The 15,660-nt window shown below is 54.7% G+C and overlaps 4 protein-coding genes across 5 annotated transcripts; 1 reads left to right on the top strand and 3 right to left on the bottom strand.

Moving 5' to 3' along the window:
- Positions 1 to 41: 41 nt before the first annotated feature.
- CKM354_000992700 (glutamate decarboxylase GAD1) lies at positions 42 to 1,755 on the bottom strand (the record flags this gene model as incomplete). The annotated part of the gene is made up of 4 exons (XM_044805370.1): positions 42 to 640; positions 693 to 1,068; positions 1,129 to 1,498; positions 1,550 to 1,755. 4 exons carry the CDS (start codon positions 1,753 to 1,755, stop codon positions 42 to 44), a joined length of 1,551 nt encoding a protein of 516 aa, XP_044661305.1.
- Positions 1,756 to 2,603: 848 nt separating this feature from the next.
- Positions 2,604 to 5,241, bottom strand: CKM354_000992600 (uncharacterized protein; the record flags this gene model as incomplete). Its single annotated transcript, XM_044805369.1, has 2 exons — positions 2,604 to 3,888; positions 3,938 to 5,241. 2 exons carry the CDS (start codon positions 5,239 to 5,241, stop codon positions 2,604 to 2,606), a joined length of 2,589 nt encoding a protein of 862 aa, XP_044661304.1.
- Positions 5,242 to 7,790: 2,549 nt separating this feature from the next.
- Positions 7,791 to 8,918, top strand: CKM354_000992500 (uncharacterized protein; the record flags this gene model as incomplete). Its single annotated transcript, XM_044805368.1, has 2 exons — positions 7,791 to 8,105; positions 8,172 to 8,918. 2 exons carry the CDS (start codon positions 7,791 to 7,793, stop codon positions 8,916 to 8,918), a joined length of 1,062 nt encoding a protein of 353 aa, XP_044661303.1.
- A 2,551-nt stretch (positions 8,919 to 11,469) lies between these two features.
- Positions 11,470 to 13,260, bottom strand: CKM354_000992400 (uncharacterized protein; the record flags this gene model as incomplete). 2 transcript variants are annotated; one of them, XM_044805366.1, is made up of 4 exons in its annotated part: positions 11,470 to 11,536; positions 11,605 to 12,519; positions 12,572 to 13,102; positions 13,151 to 13,260. In XM_044805366.1, the coding sequence occupies 4 exons, from the start codon at positions 13,258 to 13,260 to the stop codon at positions 11,470 to 11,472; spliced, it is 1,623 nt and encodes a 540-aa protein (XP_044661301.1). The 2 variants fall into 2 exon arrangements, with proteins under 2 accessions (XP_044661301.1, XP_044661302.1); XM_044805367.1 differs by lacking the exon at positions 11,470 to 11,536 and having other exon boundaries at positions 11,571 to 12,519.
- Positions 13,261 to 15,660: the final 2,400 nt, after the last annotated feature.

The following is a 15,660-nucleotide window of genomic DNA, read 5'->3' as shown; positions in this document are numbered from 1 at the left end:
ACTGGTTCTCATATAACCTGTCGGCCCGGCTCGACTCTCACTCAGCACACTGGGTGCGACTTGCCATGCTTACCCTTCAACGAATGCTTCTCATCAGCAAAGTGGTCGTTCGTCTTCTTCTTCCACACGTTGACCGCATTGCGAGCTCTCTGCTGGCTTTGGTGCTCCGCCAATTGCTTCTCGTCCATCTTCTTCAGCTCATTGAAGGCCATCTGGATGTCGGAAATCAATGCGTCACATCTGCTTCGAGAGAAGTCCTCGCGAACGACGACACGCATCATTTTGACATGATTTGCGTTTGGTGCCATGGTATATGCAGGCACAACCCATCCTCGCTGGCGGAGCTGGTGGGCGATAGCGAACTCGTCGAATTTATGGCCGTGGTCCGGATCGAGACGAAAGGCCACGAGTGGGAGACCTTCACCTTTCGTCTTGGACATGAGGAGGAAGCCCATCTTCTGTACTGCAGAAGCAAGGTAGTCGGCGGTTCTGGTCAAATTGAACATGATGCTGCGGTAGCCCTTCTTGCCGAGCCGGATGAGCTGGTAGTATTGCCCGATGACCTGACTAGCGCCTCGGGAGAAATTGAGCGTGAAGGAAGCCTGGTCGGCACCCAAGTAGTTGATGTTGAATATCAGTTCTGACACGATTAGCGACCTCTCCTTGGACAGCTGCAGCGTCGAAAGACATACCTTTTGGCAAGAACTCCGGATCCCGCCACACGACCCAACCCACTCCAGGATAAACAAGTCCATATTTGTGGCCTGAGACGTTGATTGACACCACTTTTTCCAGCCTGAAGTCCCAGACCAGATCAGGTTTAACAAAAGGTGCCACGAAGCCACCAGATGCTGCATCAACGTGGATAGGACAGTCAATGCCGCGCTCAACGAGCAGATCATTGATAGCCTTCACATCTTCATACTCGCCGGTGTACGTTGTGCCAATAATAGCACAGATACCAATCGTGTTCTCGTCCACCAGGTTCACCGCCTCTTCTGGATCGATCACATATCTGTCCTCGGTGCAGTTGACGTATTTCTCTTCGACGTCGAAATATCGCGCGGCCTACATCAACACGAGTTGTCAGTCCCCCATTCACAGCATCGAGTATCGAGGGATCGGTACCTTCTCCCAACAAACTTGCACAGCAGAGTTCATAACAATGTTGGGTCTGGAGTAGTCCTTTCCTTCTGCCTTGCGTTTATTCTGCCATCTCTTCTTCATAGCCAACGTGCCAAGCATGATGGCTTCGGAGGAGCCAATGGTAGAAGTGCCCATGGCATTCGTCGATTCGTCATGAACAGGAATATTGAACAGTCTGGCAATCATAGAGACACATCGGTTCTGGATATCAGCGCTGACAGGATATTCTTCGTAATCGATGAAGTTCTTCGAGAACGCATCCACCATGAGCTTCTCCGCTTCATCTTCCATGTAGGTCGTTACGAAAGAGGCCAAGTTGAGCGTAGGGTTGCCGTCCAAAGTGAGGTCGTCTCTGCAGAAGTGTCAGTCGGCAAATCAATTCACGTAGATGAAATCCTCATACTTGATCATGCGGTAAGCAATCTCCCTCGGCATCTCATCGTCAGGCATCTCATGCTTTGGCAGATCCGTAGCCGCAAATCTGGAGCCATAGACACTGGAAGTGAACTCATCCTCGCCTGGAACCTTATCAAACGAGAGGTCTTCCAGGCCAGGAATCACTTTGTTGCCCAGATCCGCATTCGTTGCAACTCTGCCCAGGTGCACCATGGTGGCGGTATTCCGTGTCTCAACAACTGACCACCGACTTCGTCAATCGTCTCGTAGGCTCTTGAGTACGTACTGAGAATATCCAAGGTGGTGAAAATGAAGCAAGACAGCGAAAGCTATTGAAAAGGTAGAAAAAGAAGACAAAGCTCCAAACCTCACTGAAACCAAATCAAGCTCTCAAAGCTCCAAACGTCAAGCTCAAGCTTGCTCGCAGCTGCTTCCTGCCACGAACGACGCAACTAATCGCGCAGGAGTACGTCAACAACGTCAGGAACGAACGCACAAGCACAGCAGGCACGCCCGCTCTTCACTATCGATAGTAGCCCCGACCCACCTTCTGCACTGCAGCAAGCTTGACCGCTACAACCTCGCGCGATGATTCGACTGACGAGAGCAAGGCCCTAGTCACTTTCGAGACAAGCCTCGCGAAGAGAAGCTTGTTACTATCGTTCCGCAACTTCCGTGTGAAAGTATGCACGCGTAAGCAAGCTTGCGGTAAGTTAAAGGAAAAAAAAGGTTGAAAGCTCCAGCTCCAGCTGTCACCACGCGCGCGCGGACGCGGACCTTGCCGAAGTGTACGTGTAGAGTGACATGTGGCTTACAACTCTCGCTGTCAGCATAGCGCATGGTGATAGTTCTGATGCCATGTAGCATCTCTCAAACTCATGCCACGATATTTGGTACATTTATGTGTATCACGTACTGTCTATCCGTGCGTGCCTTTCCCAGAATGCATTGTGTATGCCACCCATTAAAGCATCATCATTGCATTGATCCCATGCCATCGCGCCGCCAGATACGCTATGCACCCGCTTTTGAAAACCATCTCGCTCCCATGCAATCATACTCTACATGATGTCCTGAATGCTGATGCGACTGCTGCCCGGAGCACCGTTCGCAGTGCCCCCGTTGCCCATGCCATTGGTGTTCGCTTGGTTGTTTTGTTGCCCATTATGAGGATTGGGAGATATGCTTGGCTGAGGGGGATGTGAGGGATACGAAGGAGGTCCCGTGCTCTGCGGAGGCTGAGGCGGCGGGTATGGTGCTTGGTGGCCGGCCGTCATCGGTGCTGGCGGAGCAGAAGGGGCTTGCTGCGGTGCCTGTGGCGGATTCGAAGGACCCTTCTGATGCTCTTCCAATTGGCCCAGTGTTCTTTGGATATGCTCCCATCCGCCCCAGTCTCGCGCCTCTTGCTCAGTCAGAGTGCTGGTGGACAGCTGCTCTGCTGCCAGTACGGGTTTGTCCCCGGGATGCCCATTGACTACCACCTGTTGCTGATGCACGTTCATTCTCGCTTCGCTGCCGGTCCACGCCCACGAATAGTGCATGCTGCCTTGCATATCTCCGCTGGCATATGCCAACAGTTCTTCGTCCGTTTGAAGCTGTTGCTGATTCGCCCCTGCTCGCATCTTCTCGATAAGCTTGTCCAAGAAAAAGGCCAAGTTCCTGCCGCATGCCACATTCACTTTGCGTAGATCTCCCACGGCAACTGACACGTGTGTTAGCATCAGAGCGGCCCCAAACTCGCCTCGCAGGGTGAGGACGAGCAGACACCTCCATAGGAATACGCAGAAGAACCCCGGAGCCATGGTGCGGATCATCGATCCCCACGTCGCCAGGTGTGCGGGAGACATGTAGCCTTGTTGAATCGAAGTTGCAGGATGCTGCATTGTGCGTTGAATGTAATGTGCCGTGTCTTTTCCAATATTCGCGCACCTCTCCATCGCGTCCTGCCGATCTGCCATCCGACAAGCTGGTGAGAGATTGTGCCGATGAAGATGAAACATTTGCACCTGCACACAGCTGGCGGCTGTGAGTAGTCTCGGATCCAAAGGTGTCTGTGATGTATTGACAAAGGGTTCCGGCCATGATGCCACTATCGATCGGAAGTGTTCGTCACATGTAGCAAGAGTTGAAGGATTTATCGTTGGTGATTTGAGTGTTTTCTTGATTTGTGCGGTGGTCCGTGTGACCAAGATCATTGCGAGCAGGCCATTTGTGGGCGGCTGATTCGGCGGAGGCATGACGATGCCATTCGGACGTATGAATTCGTCGTCAACCGGAACCGGTTCGCTCACATCGTAGTCGTTGTCATCGATCATCAGGGGTCGGCCCAATTCCATCGACACGACCCTGCGTTCGTCAGCATCCAGAATACACTGCTCATCGTGGTGAAGCTTACCGGTCCCAATTGTACAAACTCCACCACACACGTCTCCTCATCTCCAAATCCATCGGCGAGTATGGGCCGTGATCTGTTTGCAAACCGATATCCTGTGCTATACGCACTGCTGAACCCAACCAAACCCACGCTGCAGAGCGCAGATTAAGCTCCACAAAGTAGATGCTGACGAGTAAAGTGGACCGTACGTGATCTACCGTCAGCTCATCGCACCACGTATTCATGCTCGTGATGCAGTGATTCAAGTACTGTGCACCAGCAGATTCTTCATTGGGATTTGTCGGAGCTGGATCGCCCAAAGTTCCGCAGGCCAGTACTGCGTAGAACAGAGCAACCCAGATATGGCGCGACTGCTGGAAACTTCCTGTTCTGTATAGATCTTCGAACTCCTGCATGAACGTCGGCATGTGCAAATGCGGCGCGTAGAGGTGCACCGAGGCGCGGTAATTCGCAATCAGATGTTCGGCCACGTTCTTTGGTGGCAGAGGATGATTGGTGTGAGGGAATGTTGGCTGAGGACCAAACTGGTGGTATGGTGGAGGTGGCTTGAAGATGCCTTTCCCATAGGTTCGGATATTTTGTCGAACCTCGTCGAATCCCTCCATCAACGGCGGCGAGGGTCGTCGTTCCTTGGCGAGGTGTTCTGGAAGCTGTAGAACAGGAGCGTTGGACGTGGAAGGAATTGATTGATTTCCACTTTCCTGTACCATTCCCCGAAGCTGGTTGATCTGTTGCTTGGCCATAGAAAGCTGCTTTTCCAGATCCTGCACCTGCTTGATCGAGGACATTCTGCGATTCGTCTCCTTGGTAAATTGACATTTAACACCACGACTCGAGCACTCGGAGCAACTCGAGGTGTCTGTTGCATCGCACTTGACTTTGCGCTCTCGGCATGCATCGCAACTCGGGTCCTTGCGACGCTGGCGATACGCGCGCTTTTGTTGAGCTGAGAGCGCTGCGGCACTCGTATGCGCTGCAGACATGCCTGGGGTTGACAATCCTGACTCGTTGTTCATGTACGCGTCCGGCATGAGTCCTTGTCCTGGCGGAGGTGCGGGCATGTACCCGAACTGCTGTTGATGGACACCATTCGGCGCAGGCTGCATCATAGCAGGCGAGGGGGCTCGAAACTGCTGCTGCTGCTGCTGCTGCGGATGGTGTTCCGGTGGAGGCGGAGGGTATGGTGACCCAGTATGAGGCACCGAATTCGCGCCATGTGAGGGAGCCGACGTCGGGTAGGGCGCAGGACCACGGCTGACGCTCGGCGGCTCCTGTTGTGGAGTGGGAGTATTGCTGGAATCCATACTGCCGATGCCTCAGGATGAAGAAGTGATGGGATCCGAGTGAGACATGCAGGCGGGCGTGCAAGCCTCGAGGCGTGGTGGCGGAGGCTTCAGTGAAATGTTTGAAGCCTTCGCAACTGGTCCGGTGACACGTGCAGCTCTGCACGCGTGCGGGTGTGAAGAGACCAGTGGGATTTGGTCAAGAAAGTCGGCGCGCGGCAAGCCTCAGGAAGAAGCGCCGAAGTCAGTGGAGGCGCCGAGGCACCACAAGCAGCAGCCAGCACGTCGGCCAAAGGACCGAGTGTCTGTCCAGCGAGCAGTGAAGGCAGCGGGAGGAGCCAGAGCCAGCGGGCGAAAGAAGTGGTCGTGTGAAGCAAGGTGCGGTGCTCCAGGGCGCGGAAGAGGGAAAGTGTCGTCGGCTTGTGAAGAGCAGAGGTCGAGACAGAATTTCGGCAGTAGCGAGTTGGCCTAAGATGCAGAACTAGGTCTGGCAGGCATCGTCAGAGTTAGCCGGGCACTGGCGTCGGCGTGTAATTCGTCGGCCGTCCGCACAGAGCCAGGGCGGGCGGGTTGATTATGGTTGCTCGATTGTGATGATGATGATGATGGTGTCGCCCGCCGCGCTCGCCGCCAGCAGAGATCAGGAGCCAGACGCGCACAAAAGGCACGCGATGCGCAAGGGGTCCGTCGGCAAGGATGTGCGGCTCTCACTGCGCAAACCCGCGCAGAATGCAGCGCTGCAGTCGGCAACGATATATAGATGCGGACGTCCATGGCCAGTGGGACGGCCCAGGCCTGGCAGTGCGCTGCGACCCGCGCGCGCATCGCGAACAGCAGCAGCTCCAGCGAGGGCCTGCCCACGCCTGGCAAGGGAGCAGCGCTGCACCAGCAGATGCTCGGAGACCGACCCGGCTGCCATGCAAGCGACGCACTGGTGCCAGGATGCGCCGTTCTCGACTCGCGGCACACCCAGCAGAGGGACGACGATCAACCGCCTGCGGCCAACCTGCCTGGTGTTGCGGAGCGCCGGAGGGGGTGTACTTTGCCCATCACAGAGGCCCGTCTGCCACCCACTGCACGCCGCCGCGTCGACACACAGTAGCAGATGATGCTGCTCTGTGCGCTGACCTCGCCAGACGTCCGAGGATGGAAGGCAAAGCGACGCTAGGATCCCACGCGAACGAGCCGAATGCACAAGCCGCAGCCGTTGTTCTGCGCACGCTTCCAGAAGAAAGGGGCGGTTCTTCCGGTGGCCAGCAGGCCAATCGTGGAGCTCTCATCAAACCCCCGCGAGAAGTTTGTCGTGCGAGCATCAAATGCTGAGACGCTGGCCCTCGGCTGTGCGTCCAGGGCATTCGTGACGACGTGCATGGGCAGCAAAGGTCGCCAGCAGGGGACTCATCCGTGCCAGCTTCCAGCGCACCACCAGCGAGGCCATGCGTGTTCGAGAGACAGATCTCTGCCGGAGTAGGAAACGGCAAGTGCAGGAACACACCAGGAACATACCGTGGCTCGGCCCATGTCTCATCCTCGTACGCAATCGGGTCTATTCCTTGTAGGGTTGCACGCGGTGGCGACCACGCTCCACGTGAGTGGCAGCCTTTCCCATGCGGCCGCTCAACTCAAATCATACTTCAGTCAGACATAACACTACATGAGCGGCGAGGAGAAGACTGCAAAGAGGTGTGTCTTTATTCCCGATGCGTGAAAACATCAAATTCAGTCGATGAAGATGAAGAAAGCTTTGCGGCATGGATCATCAGCGTTGAGAATGCTCACAGCACGAACCGCAATTGCCGGCTCCACATTGTTTCATCTTGGTAGGGCTGCTGTTGATCACTAGCACTGTCAAATTTAGGCCGACGGATGCACGACCCGACTTCACCTCCTCTTCCCTCTGCAACTACCGACTTGGCGAGGTCGAGAGCATGCAAGGGCTCCCGTATTCAGAGAGGATTCGCCATCAGTGCAGCTCTGGTGGGGATGAGGGAAAAGATGTGTGCCTGTCGGTGGACGTGGCCGAGAGAACAGCGATCCGACAAGGATCGCCCTCGGAAGCACAGGCGACGGATCCGAAAACAGCTGCAACACCGTCCGATGGTGTCCTGCAGTCGCATGAAACCGGCCGGCTACCGATCGTCTTCATGGTATTCTCCATGCGTCGCGACTGGCTGGGTCGCACTTGACAGCAGATCTCACTGCGGGTGGTGCGGATGCTTCTTATGCCAAGCTGCACAAGAGGGGTACACCGAGTACGCTGTGCATGATCACTCTCGAATGCCCGCTTACTACACCACCGCACGACAGTGATGTGAAGTACGACGCGCGAAAAGCGCGCCAACAGACGGGTCTTGCACCGGACGAGCACATTGGCAATTGAAAGGACAGCATTGATGTGTCCACCTATCTTCGGAGCCCGCCGAGGCTGCCAGGCCCCAATGCCATCACACGTCCGCTGTAAAACTTCGCCAGAAAAAATGCTTGTAACAATTTGAATCCTACCGCTGCGTACCACAAAGCGATCGCTGTGCTGCTCGTCATCTCACCTGTCATCTCAAACGACCACGATCATGTGTTCCCCGGAAGTCAAATCATTCCTCAAGTCCCTGCCAAAATGCGAGCACCACATGCACTTGGAGGGTGCCCTGACTCCTGAAGTGCTCTTCACATTAGCCAGCAAGAACAATATCACCTTGCCTTGCGATGATCCAGCCTTCGCCTCGCCGGAGCGTCTGCTGCAGCGCTACGACAACTTCACATCTCTAGACGACTTTCTCCATTACTACTACATCGGCATGAGCGTCCTGATCGACGCGTCCGATTTCGAGAGCCTGGCATGGGACTATTTCAAACATGCGCACGCGGACGGCGTGGTTCATGCGGAGGTCAGCAAACAGTGCCCTAACTTCGATATGGCGCCTCGTGTTGGAGTTTATGCTGATTACTCGCAGCTGTTCTTTGACCCTCAGGCCCACCTGTGCCGTGGCGTATCATACGACATCATCCTCACGGGCTTCAGCGCCGCTCGAAAGCGCGCACAGACCGAATTCGGTATTACAAGCGAGCTGATCTGCTGCTTCCTGCGCCATCTTCCTGTGCCGGAGTGTCACTCCACCTTCAATCTCCCCGAGATCCAGGACAGCTTTCATCGCGGAGATATCCTTGGCATCGGCCTCGACTCGAGCGAGAATGGGTTCCCTCCGGAGAACTTTGAGGGAATTTACAAGGCTGCAAGAGACCTGGGTCTTCGACGCACTGCTCATGCAGGTGAGGAGGGTCCGGCAGAGTATATCAAGAACGCCCTTGATGTTCTCGGAGTAGAACGCATCGATCATGGCATCCGACTCGCAGAGGATCCCGATCTGCTTGATCGCGTAGCCAAGTCAGGCACGCTGCTGACTGTCTGTCCCATGTCCAACGTGCTCTTGCGGTGCGTGACCAAGGTTTCGGAACTGCCAATTCGGAAGTTCATTAACTCTGGAGTCAAATTCTCCATCAACTCGGATGATCCGGCATATTTTGGCAACAATTACATCCTCGACAATTACGTCGCAGTGCAAGAAGCCTTCGGTCTTACCGCCGTAGAATGGGAAACGATCTGTCGGAATGCGATTGAGGGTAGCTGGTGCTGTCGATCTCGGAAAGACGAAATGTTGTTGAAATTGAAAGAAGTGGTAGAAGGCCTGGCTCACAGCTGATCTGGCTCAACAAGCTCTCCGCTGAGAAGGATTGACATGCCAAGACCGCACTTCTGTCCGACCGTCACTTACCGCGGCAGCAGGAAAGAGTTCCGACGCACGGTGCTGGGTCGTTCGCTAAACGAATCCTTATGCCCGGGCAGCAGGGACAACTCACCACTTCCTCCAAAGCTCCCTGCAATGAAGCGATCGATTCGAACTTCTCGTCGTTAGCGATTTCTTCCCTTCTTCCAAGGATAATTCCAAGCTTACGCTCCGGCGCTCACACCATAGTAGTGTACCGAATTGCTGGAATGATCAGTGAGCCACAGCCGCCTTACGTGAACTCTACCATATCAAACTTCTTCCCACCAAGCCATGTCGCACACACCACCCACGCGACAAAGCGGCGGTGCTGACTCGCGCTCATGTCATCATCACCACAAGCCTCCAAAAGACAGCGGCACATGATGAATTGCAATTCCGCGACACCCCCAGTCGGGCGGCAAGAACCAAAGCTTCCTGGCTGCCGATGTTGATGACGCCCAAATCTCATCTCACTCTCTTCACCTCATATTCCAGGCCTCGCCTGTCATCACTCGGATAAATGTAAGGATCAGTTTTGCCAGAACGTGACTGTCATGTGCTTCTCCGAACAAACAACAACACATCGGCGTTCCCCCGAGATAGACAAGGAATCGATGCCAACAAAGCCATTTTTCCGGCCGAGAATCCAGAAACCTGTTGGAACTCATCAAGGAAATGCCGAATCTGCAAAAGCCCCAACATCCTCCTTCCAAAGTTGATCTGCTGGTATTCTGACTCGTCAATCTTATGATATAATGATACAAGCCCTAATCCGTGGGGAAGTAAACTTGTGAGAATCTCGGCCGTTCGCCGACATGAGATCTGGTGAAGAGAGATGAGAAAAAAATTTCGCGGGCGAAAGGACGGACAATGCTCTCTCTCTCTCTCCACGAGCGCGCTCCCATGGGGACTATTCGGGCCATACTGAAATCATGTTGTCCACCACATGATCTCCTGATCATTGAGGACGCGTCCCAAACGCCCAATTAAATCCTCCGGCCGCGCGTCTCATGAGAAGGGGAAAGAAAAAATTGATTGTTGGTATTTCCGCATAAATCCCGGTGCTTTGATCTCAATGGTAATGGCAATGGCAGTTGATGACAACAATTCCGGTGTCCGATTACAATAATGGCAGTCATTATAGTGACAACAACCGACCCGATCCATGTGTTCATCATCATCATCAGTATCTATAGTACAGTAAGCAGAAGATCTGAAGAAGAGGGCAGACACACCAAAAGCAAGGTCCAGCCCATCACCCTCGCACTCTCATCATCAGCATATGCTTATACAAGGATCCATGGACTGGCTTGGACAATCTACAATGCGAGCACACCAGTAGAAGTTCTAGAACTGTTGGATGGCCTCCATTCTCAATTGTTGATTGTGTTTTCTTCGTTGCTTGTTGTTGTTCTTGAGTCACGAGCACACCAGTGGAAGTTTCAGAACTGTTTTGGCTTCACGGAATTTGGTTAGTGTTGTTTGTTGCTGTTGCTTGTTGATTACAGACAGATGGGTTGTTCATAGATCGAGAACCGGTTTCGATCCATGTCGTTCTTCCTCTTCATTTATCACCGCCATGCTCGGCCGAAGTCTCAGAATCTAAAACGAGAATATCGGGGTAATACTGTTGGCGTTGTCGTTCAAGTCAGCACAACAAAGCAAACAATCGGTATGGAAGGGATCGTAGTCAATGGAACAATCGGTCGGTGTAATATAAGATTGATAGTAAGCATTTTCTTCTTCTTGGCCCGAAGGCCATGATGTTCTCACAGTTCAAGGCCATCAAGTTCTGGCACTGCATAACAAATAATGCATTGTTCTGATGATGATGAATGCTACAGTTCTCACATTTGTTCCGATGATGATGACTGCCTTCAAAACTCTCAATCCCGGAGAATCTTTCTCTCTCAGATCTCCTGTTCTAAATAGCACAAAACAGCAAGTGCGCACATCAAGGCGCTCTTGACCCAAAACAAATCACAGGTAACTCAAAAATTTCCCATCGCTGCAACGCACCAAAAAAAGGTCGCCCTGTTCCCTTTGTTCCCCCCAATGCAAAAATCCCCATGCTGTCCATTTCCCGCTCAGGCCAAATCCCTCAGATATGGTTTCCTTAAAATCTCAAATTCCAAAAAATGTTCCTTGCGCCTGTTACGCCGCTTTGTGCTTCGCCATGATTGTTTCAGTGCTGCCGCTAATAGTCTGTCATCTTGTATGTCTGACTGGTTTGCTGCCGCGATATAAAGATGAGAAAAATTGTAAAGGAGAATCGTTGCAGATCATTCGCTTTGCGCGTTTGTTGCTTTTCTCGTCAAGGCCGTTTGTAGTTGTTGTTGCTCTCTCACACATTAAAAGTGTCGTTGCTTTGTTCCGCGAGATTCCGTGGGTGAATCGCTCTGTACAGGGTGGAATTCGCGTGCCTTCCTTCCAGCCCAAGGCTGACGCCGATCCAGTGGGGACCGGTCTTTTTGTTTCGTTCCGTTCATTGGTAATGTTGTACGTTGTAGTTGGAGGGGCCAGCCTCAGCGCCAGAGTCATCGGCAGGTGTCCTGGAATACGCGCTTAGCCTTTGATCGGGGTGGATTAGGTCCAAATCGGATTTGGCGATGGTACGAACCCTCCTCGAAATCCTCCCAGAGAATACCCGTAGATCTGCTCATCATGTGCAGTGTAAGATTGGGGAGGGAACCCCGGTGATGGCACAGCACCCCAGCCAGACTGGATCGTGCTAAAGCTGCCGGCCGGATAAGGAACTTCCAGGTAAGAAGTATGCGCGGCAGCCGGTTGCTGCGAAACCGGGTGTAATGGGGAAGGCGCGAACGCGGGACTGATGTTCCCGATGGAAGTGTAGTTGAGCGTGTCCGGACTCACCATCATCGGAGCGGATTGCTGCATTGCCATCTGTTGTGTCTGAACAACTCTTTCGCGAAAGTTGTGCGCCATCTGTTGCGGGAACTGCATCAGTGAAGCGATTTCCATCGAGTTGTGGTCCATCGCCCGTTGCGACTGCATAGCATCTGTGACGCTGATGATTTGTTCTAGAGGTGGGAGTGCTATTCTCGCACAGAACGCTGGGCCCAGGTCCGGATAGAGAGGCTCCAGAGCGAGTGCGGTAGCGTAGAAGTGGGCGAGGGTGAGCATCGCAGGGCCATGGCCACCTTGCGTCTGCAGCAACAAAGCCGGAACCCAGAACAGCCATTTTCGTAGAAGGTATACGTGGCTATATTGCTCATCAGGAGTTTGAGCAGGGCTCGAAGCTTGCAGTCGTTGCAAGTATTGCAGGAGTTGGCCCATCCAGTAAGACTCTGCTTCGTGACCCATCACGAATCTCGATAGTTGTTGCGAAGCGTGCACGGTGTTTGCGAGTATCGTATTCCGGTCATTTTGATCGAGAGAGGGTCGACGCGACATGTATGCACCACCCCAAAGATCTTCGTCGTTGATGTATTCGGCGAAAATCGACTCCTGCTTCCACGTTTGCATGGCTGAGAGTACGGATTGTATGCCGGCGCGCAAGGATGACCAGCTCTTCCTGTACACGTCATCAGATTGGGACTTGGTTACACTGCCTCTTGGGGACTTACCAGTCAGTTGCTTGCCAAAGTAGTAGAAGCGAGCACGCTAGTACCGCGTCTGCATTCTGATGGGAGAAGTTGCCAATGGCTTCGTGCAGCCCTCGTAATGCAACTGTGCCATGCTGAATGTGTAAATTCCTGGTCTCGTTTGATGATCGGCTCCAAGCAAGATGGTTCGCGGAAAATGATAAAAGCGCGTGCATCACATAAGGATATGATGCGGCGAGGCTCAAGAATTTGGGCACTTTCGCGGTCCATATTGTTAAATTTGTGGTACCTTTCAGCATCAGATCGTGTGAGATGGCTGACAAGTGATGTATCAGGCGCAGGTCGTTTTTCGAGTATTCGTGCGTTTGGGGTGGTGGAAAGACTTGAAGGCCGGGGAAGGGAAAGCTGCCAGTCTGTTGCCAGAGATCGATGCGGCTTTCGGTCCCAGGGGAGAAGGCAAGATGTGTCTGCTCCGGACTCGATTGGCTCTCCACCTCTGATCCAATGGTCTCCATGTAATCGCATCGTACCTGATGCTTGGTGCAGTTTCGGCTGTGACTGGTGAGCGAGTGGGGTTTGAATTTTTCACGTAGCACGTACCATTGTGGAAAAGTCTCATCGCAGCGAATGTGTCTGCGCTTGCAAGTCTTGCAGCCCTTCCGACTTTTCGTGTGGCTCCTGCGGGAGGGCCCGGTTCCTTGACCTGCCATGGCTGTGTATGGCTAGCAGTGCACTCCAGGGAGGATGGACGAGTAGCAGCGTATGTTGGTGCTTGGCAACACTGGACTGCGGTCCGGAGGGCAAGTGGTGGGCGTGGTTGGGTTCGTAAGTGGGGAACGACTGGTGCGGCCGTTCGAGGGCAGTGCTGAGTAGACAGTTAAGGCCACCAGGAAGCGAGCGTGGATGTTAAGCAGTCGAGGGCCCAAGGCGGGCAGAGGGCGAGCGATAGTGGGAGCGGCAGAAAGCGAATGTGTGTTTGCCTCCCGAGCCTTCTTGGACCGACACAGACCGACGGGGCACACTATGTAGATGTGTCGAAGTCGAAGCACTTTGGGGATCAGCAGCGTCCAAGACTGATCGAAGCGTGGTATTGTACCTGACGAGCTGCAGTCGACACGCTCGAAATAGACAGCGGTCAGCCTAAGCTGGAAGCGTGCTGGTAGGTCAGCACCCTGGGCCTGCGTGCCAGAGCCTGTGACCGCGCGAGGTCAGTGAGGGTCCTCGTGTATGACATCGGCATGCATGGGCAGAGGGAGAACATGGCCGCCAGCGTGCCAAAGAAGCTTTTCGCCGCGGTCCACTCCATCTGGCGGTCTTCCGCGCTTGGGTCGACGAGGCCACTGCTCGCTAGCGGGCACCGCGGCGGCGAGACGCTCGGGGCACTGGTCGTCTGCTTAGGGTTTGCCGTGAGAGCCCATGCCACCTCAGTGCGCACCCACTACCACCACTGTCGTCGCCGGCACGTATGCAGAGGGCGAGTGGAAATGGACGGCGTGGCCCAATGAGGGCGCAACGTCGCCGGGAGCGAACGTGGCCGCCGCCGCCAGACCGTAGTCGACGAGCTATTTACCATCCTCCGGCGAGCTGCAGTGCTGCAGGCGATCCGCTTAGCCTGGCAGCAGCAGCGAGCATGCTTTGGCCCAGCAGACAGACGGGCAGGCTGCAGCTAGGTGGACTTTTCGGGCGGCGATCTGCAGGCACTGAGGGCTCCAGCAGCGCAGAACGGGCGAGTGCCACGCTCGACGAACTCCCGGGCCTCCGTGTTTGTGCTGCTGGCTCAGCCTCTGTCAGACTGCCACCGGGCACAGCAATCGCCCGTCAGCACGCCCGCCCGGCACTCACCTGTGCGCCTCGTACCTGGACCACGCTCGCACGCCCGCCCGTTTGGCCGCACATGCGGTGGCTGCTCGCGTGGTGGCCCAGGCAGAGCGAACGCCAGTCACCCATCGTTGACGTTACATTTGCCAGACTGGCGCCGACGTCAAAATCTTGAACCAAGACCGCTAGCGGGCGGGCTACTCCCGCTGCTCGCTCACGAGCCGACTAGGACAGCACAGGACTAGCGAATCTATTTTGAGACGTTCAATATTCGTTTGTCAACCATCACACATCCTCTTCTTCCTTTTCGCCCGCCGTCCGCCAGTCCACACGATGATGATGCTGCCCTACAGCTGCCCGCGATTCGTGCCCACCAGCAGCGCTCGCGTGCCGCATGGCTCCCGCCCGCTCCTCTGCCCCGGGAGTGGCTGTCGGCGCTGCCTCGTGCGTGCCAGACTATGCCAGGCCTCCCACACCACTCGTCGGCAGACCGGCGACTGCGGATGTCGCACGGAAACGGAAACTTGCTGTCACTCTCGGTGCCGTGCGACGTGCTCTCGCCTGACGTGAGAAGCCGTCGTTCGCTAGGTTGGCTGGCTATATCTAGGACTCTGGAGATGCAGAACGCCAGCTAGCATTGGATAGCGCGTCGCCTGCCGCTCGCTTAAGAGCTGTCCTCGACCATCAGCACCCGGCCACCGCACTTTGAGATGTTGTCTTCAGCAGCGTCTAGACTGTTCCATTGTTCAGAGGCGTCTGGGGCTGCCCTGCTCAGTGCTGAAGACGCCGGTGATGTTCCGCCACATACTTTTCCTCGAACACTGACGAGCTGCATTTCTCCTCACGCATTGTGCATCGTGCTTCTGATCTCTTCCGCGGGATGCACGCAAGGAACTAGCTGGCATGCGTGTATGCATGTAACGGTAACCATTCCCAAAGGGCCACATCCCGTCGTGGAGTGCATGACGTCGGGAATCTCTGTGTGACCGAAGAGCCTCCCCTTCTGTCTGAGACATTGGGCGCACCTTAGACCCTGGAGTGCTCATTGGCTCCATGTCGTCCTTTCGTATTCCGCCGATCATGTTTCTATCTCTCGACCACGCCGGTCGCAGTGGCTTTCAATTGCCGTGACACGCACGGCTGAAGTGCACGAGGAGTCGACACACCCGTGCCACTTGCTCCCAGAACTCGGCAGCTTTCAAGCCACGCAGATCGGGAGAGAGCGCCTCACCCGCACTCTGCTCTATTAAAAGCACTCTTCTCCAATCTTGACGAACGCTATGCAGATCAGC

The sequence above is a fragment of the Cercospora kikuchii genome (genome assembly GCF_019650295.1).
Source record: "Cercospora kikuchii DNA, contig_00006, whole genome shotgun sequence".
Classification (NCBI taxonomy): Eukaryota; Fungi; Ascomycota; class Dothideomycetes; order Mycosphaerellales; family Mycosphaerellaceae; genus Cercospora; species Cercospora kikuchii.
Note: the sequence above shows the minus strand (reverse complement) of the source record. Positions and strands in the feature narration are given on the sequence as shown.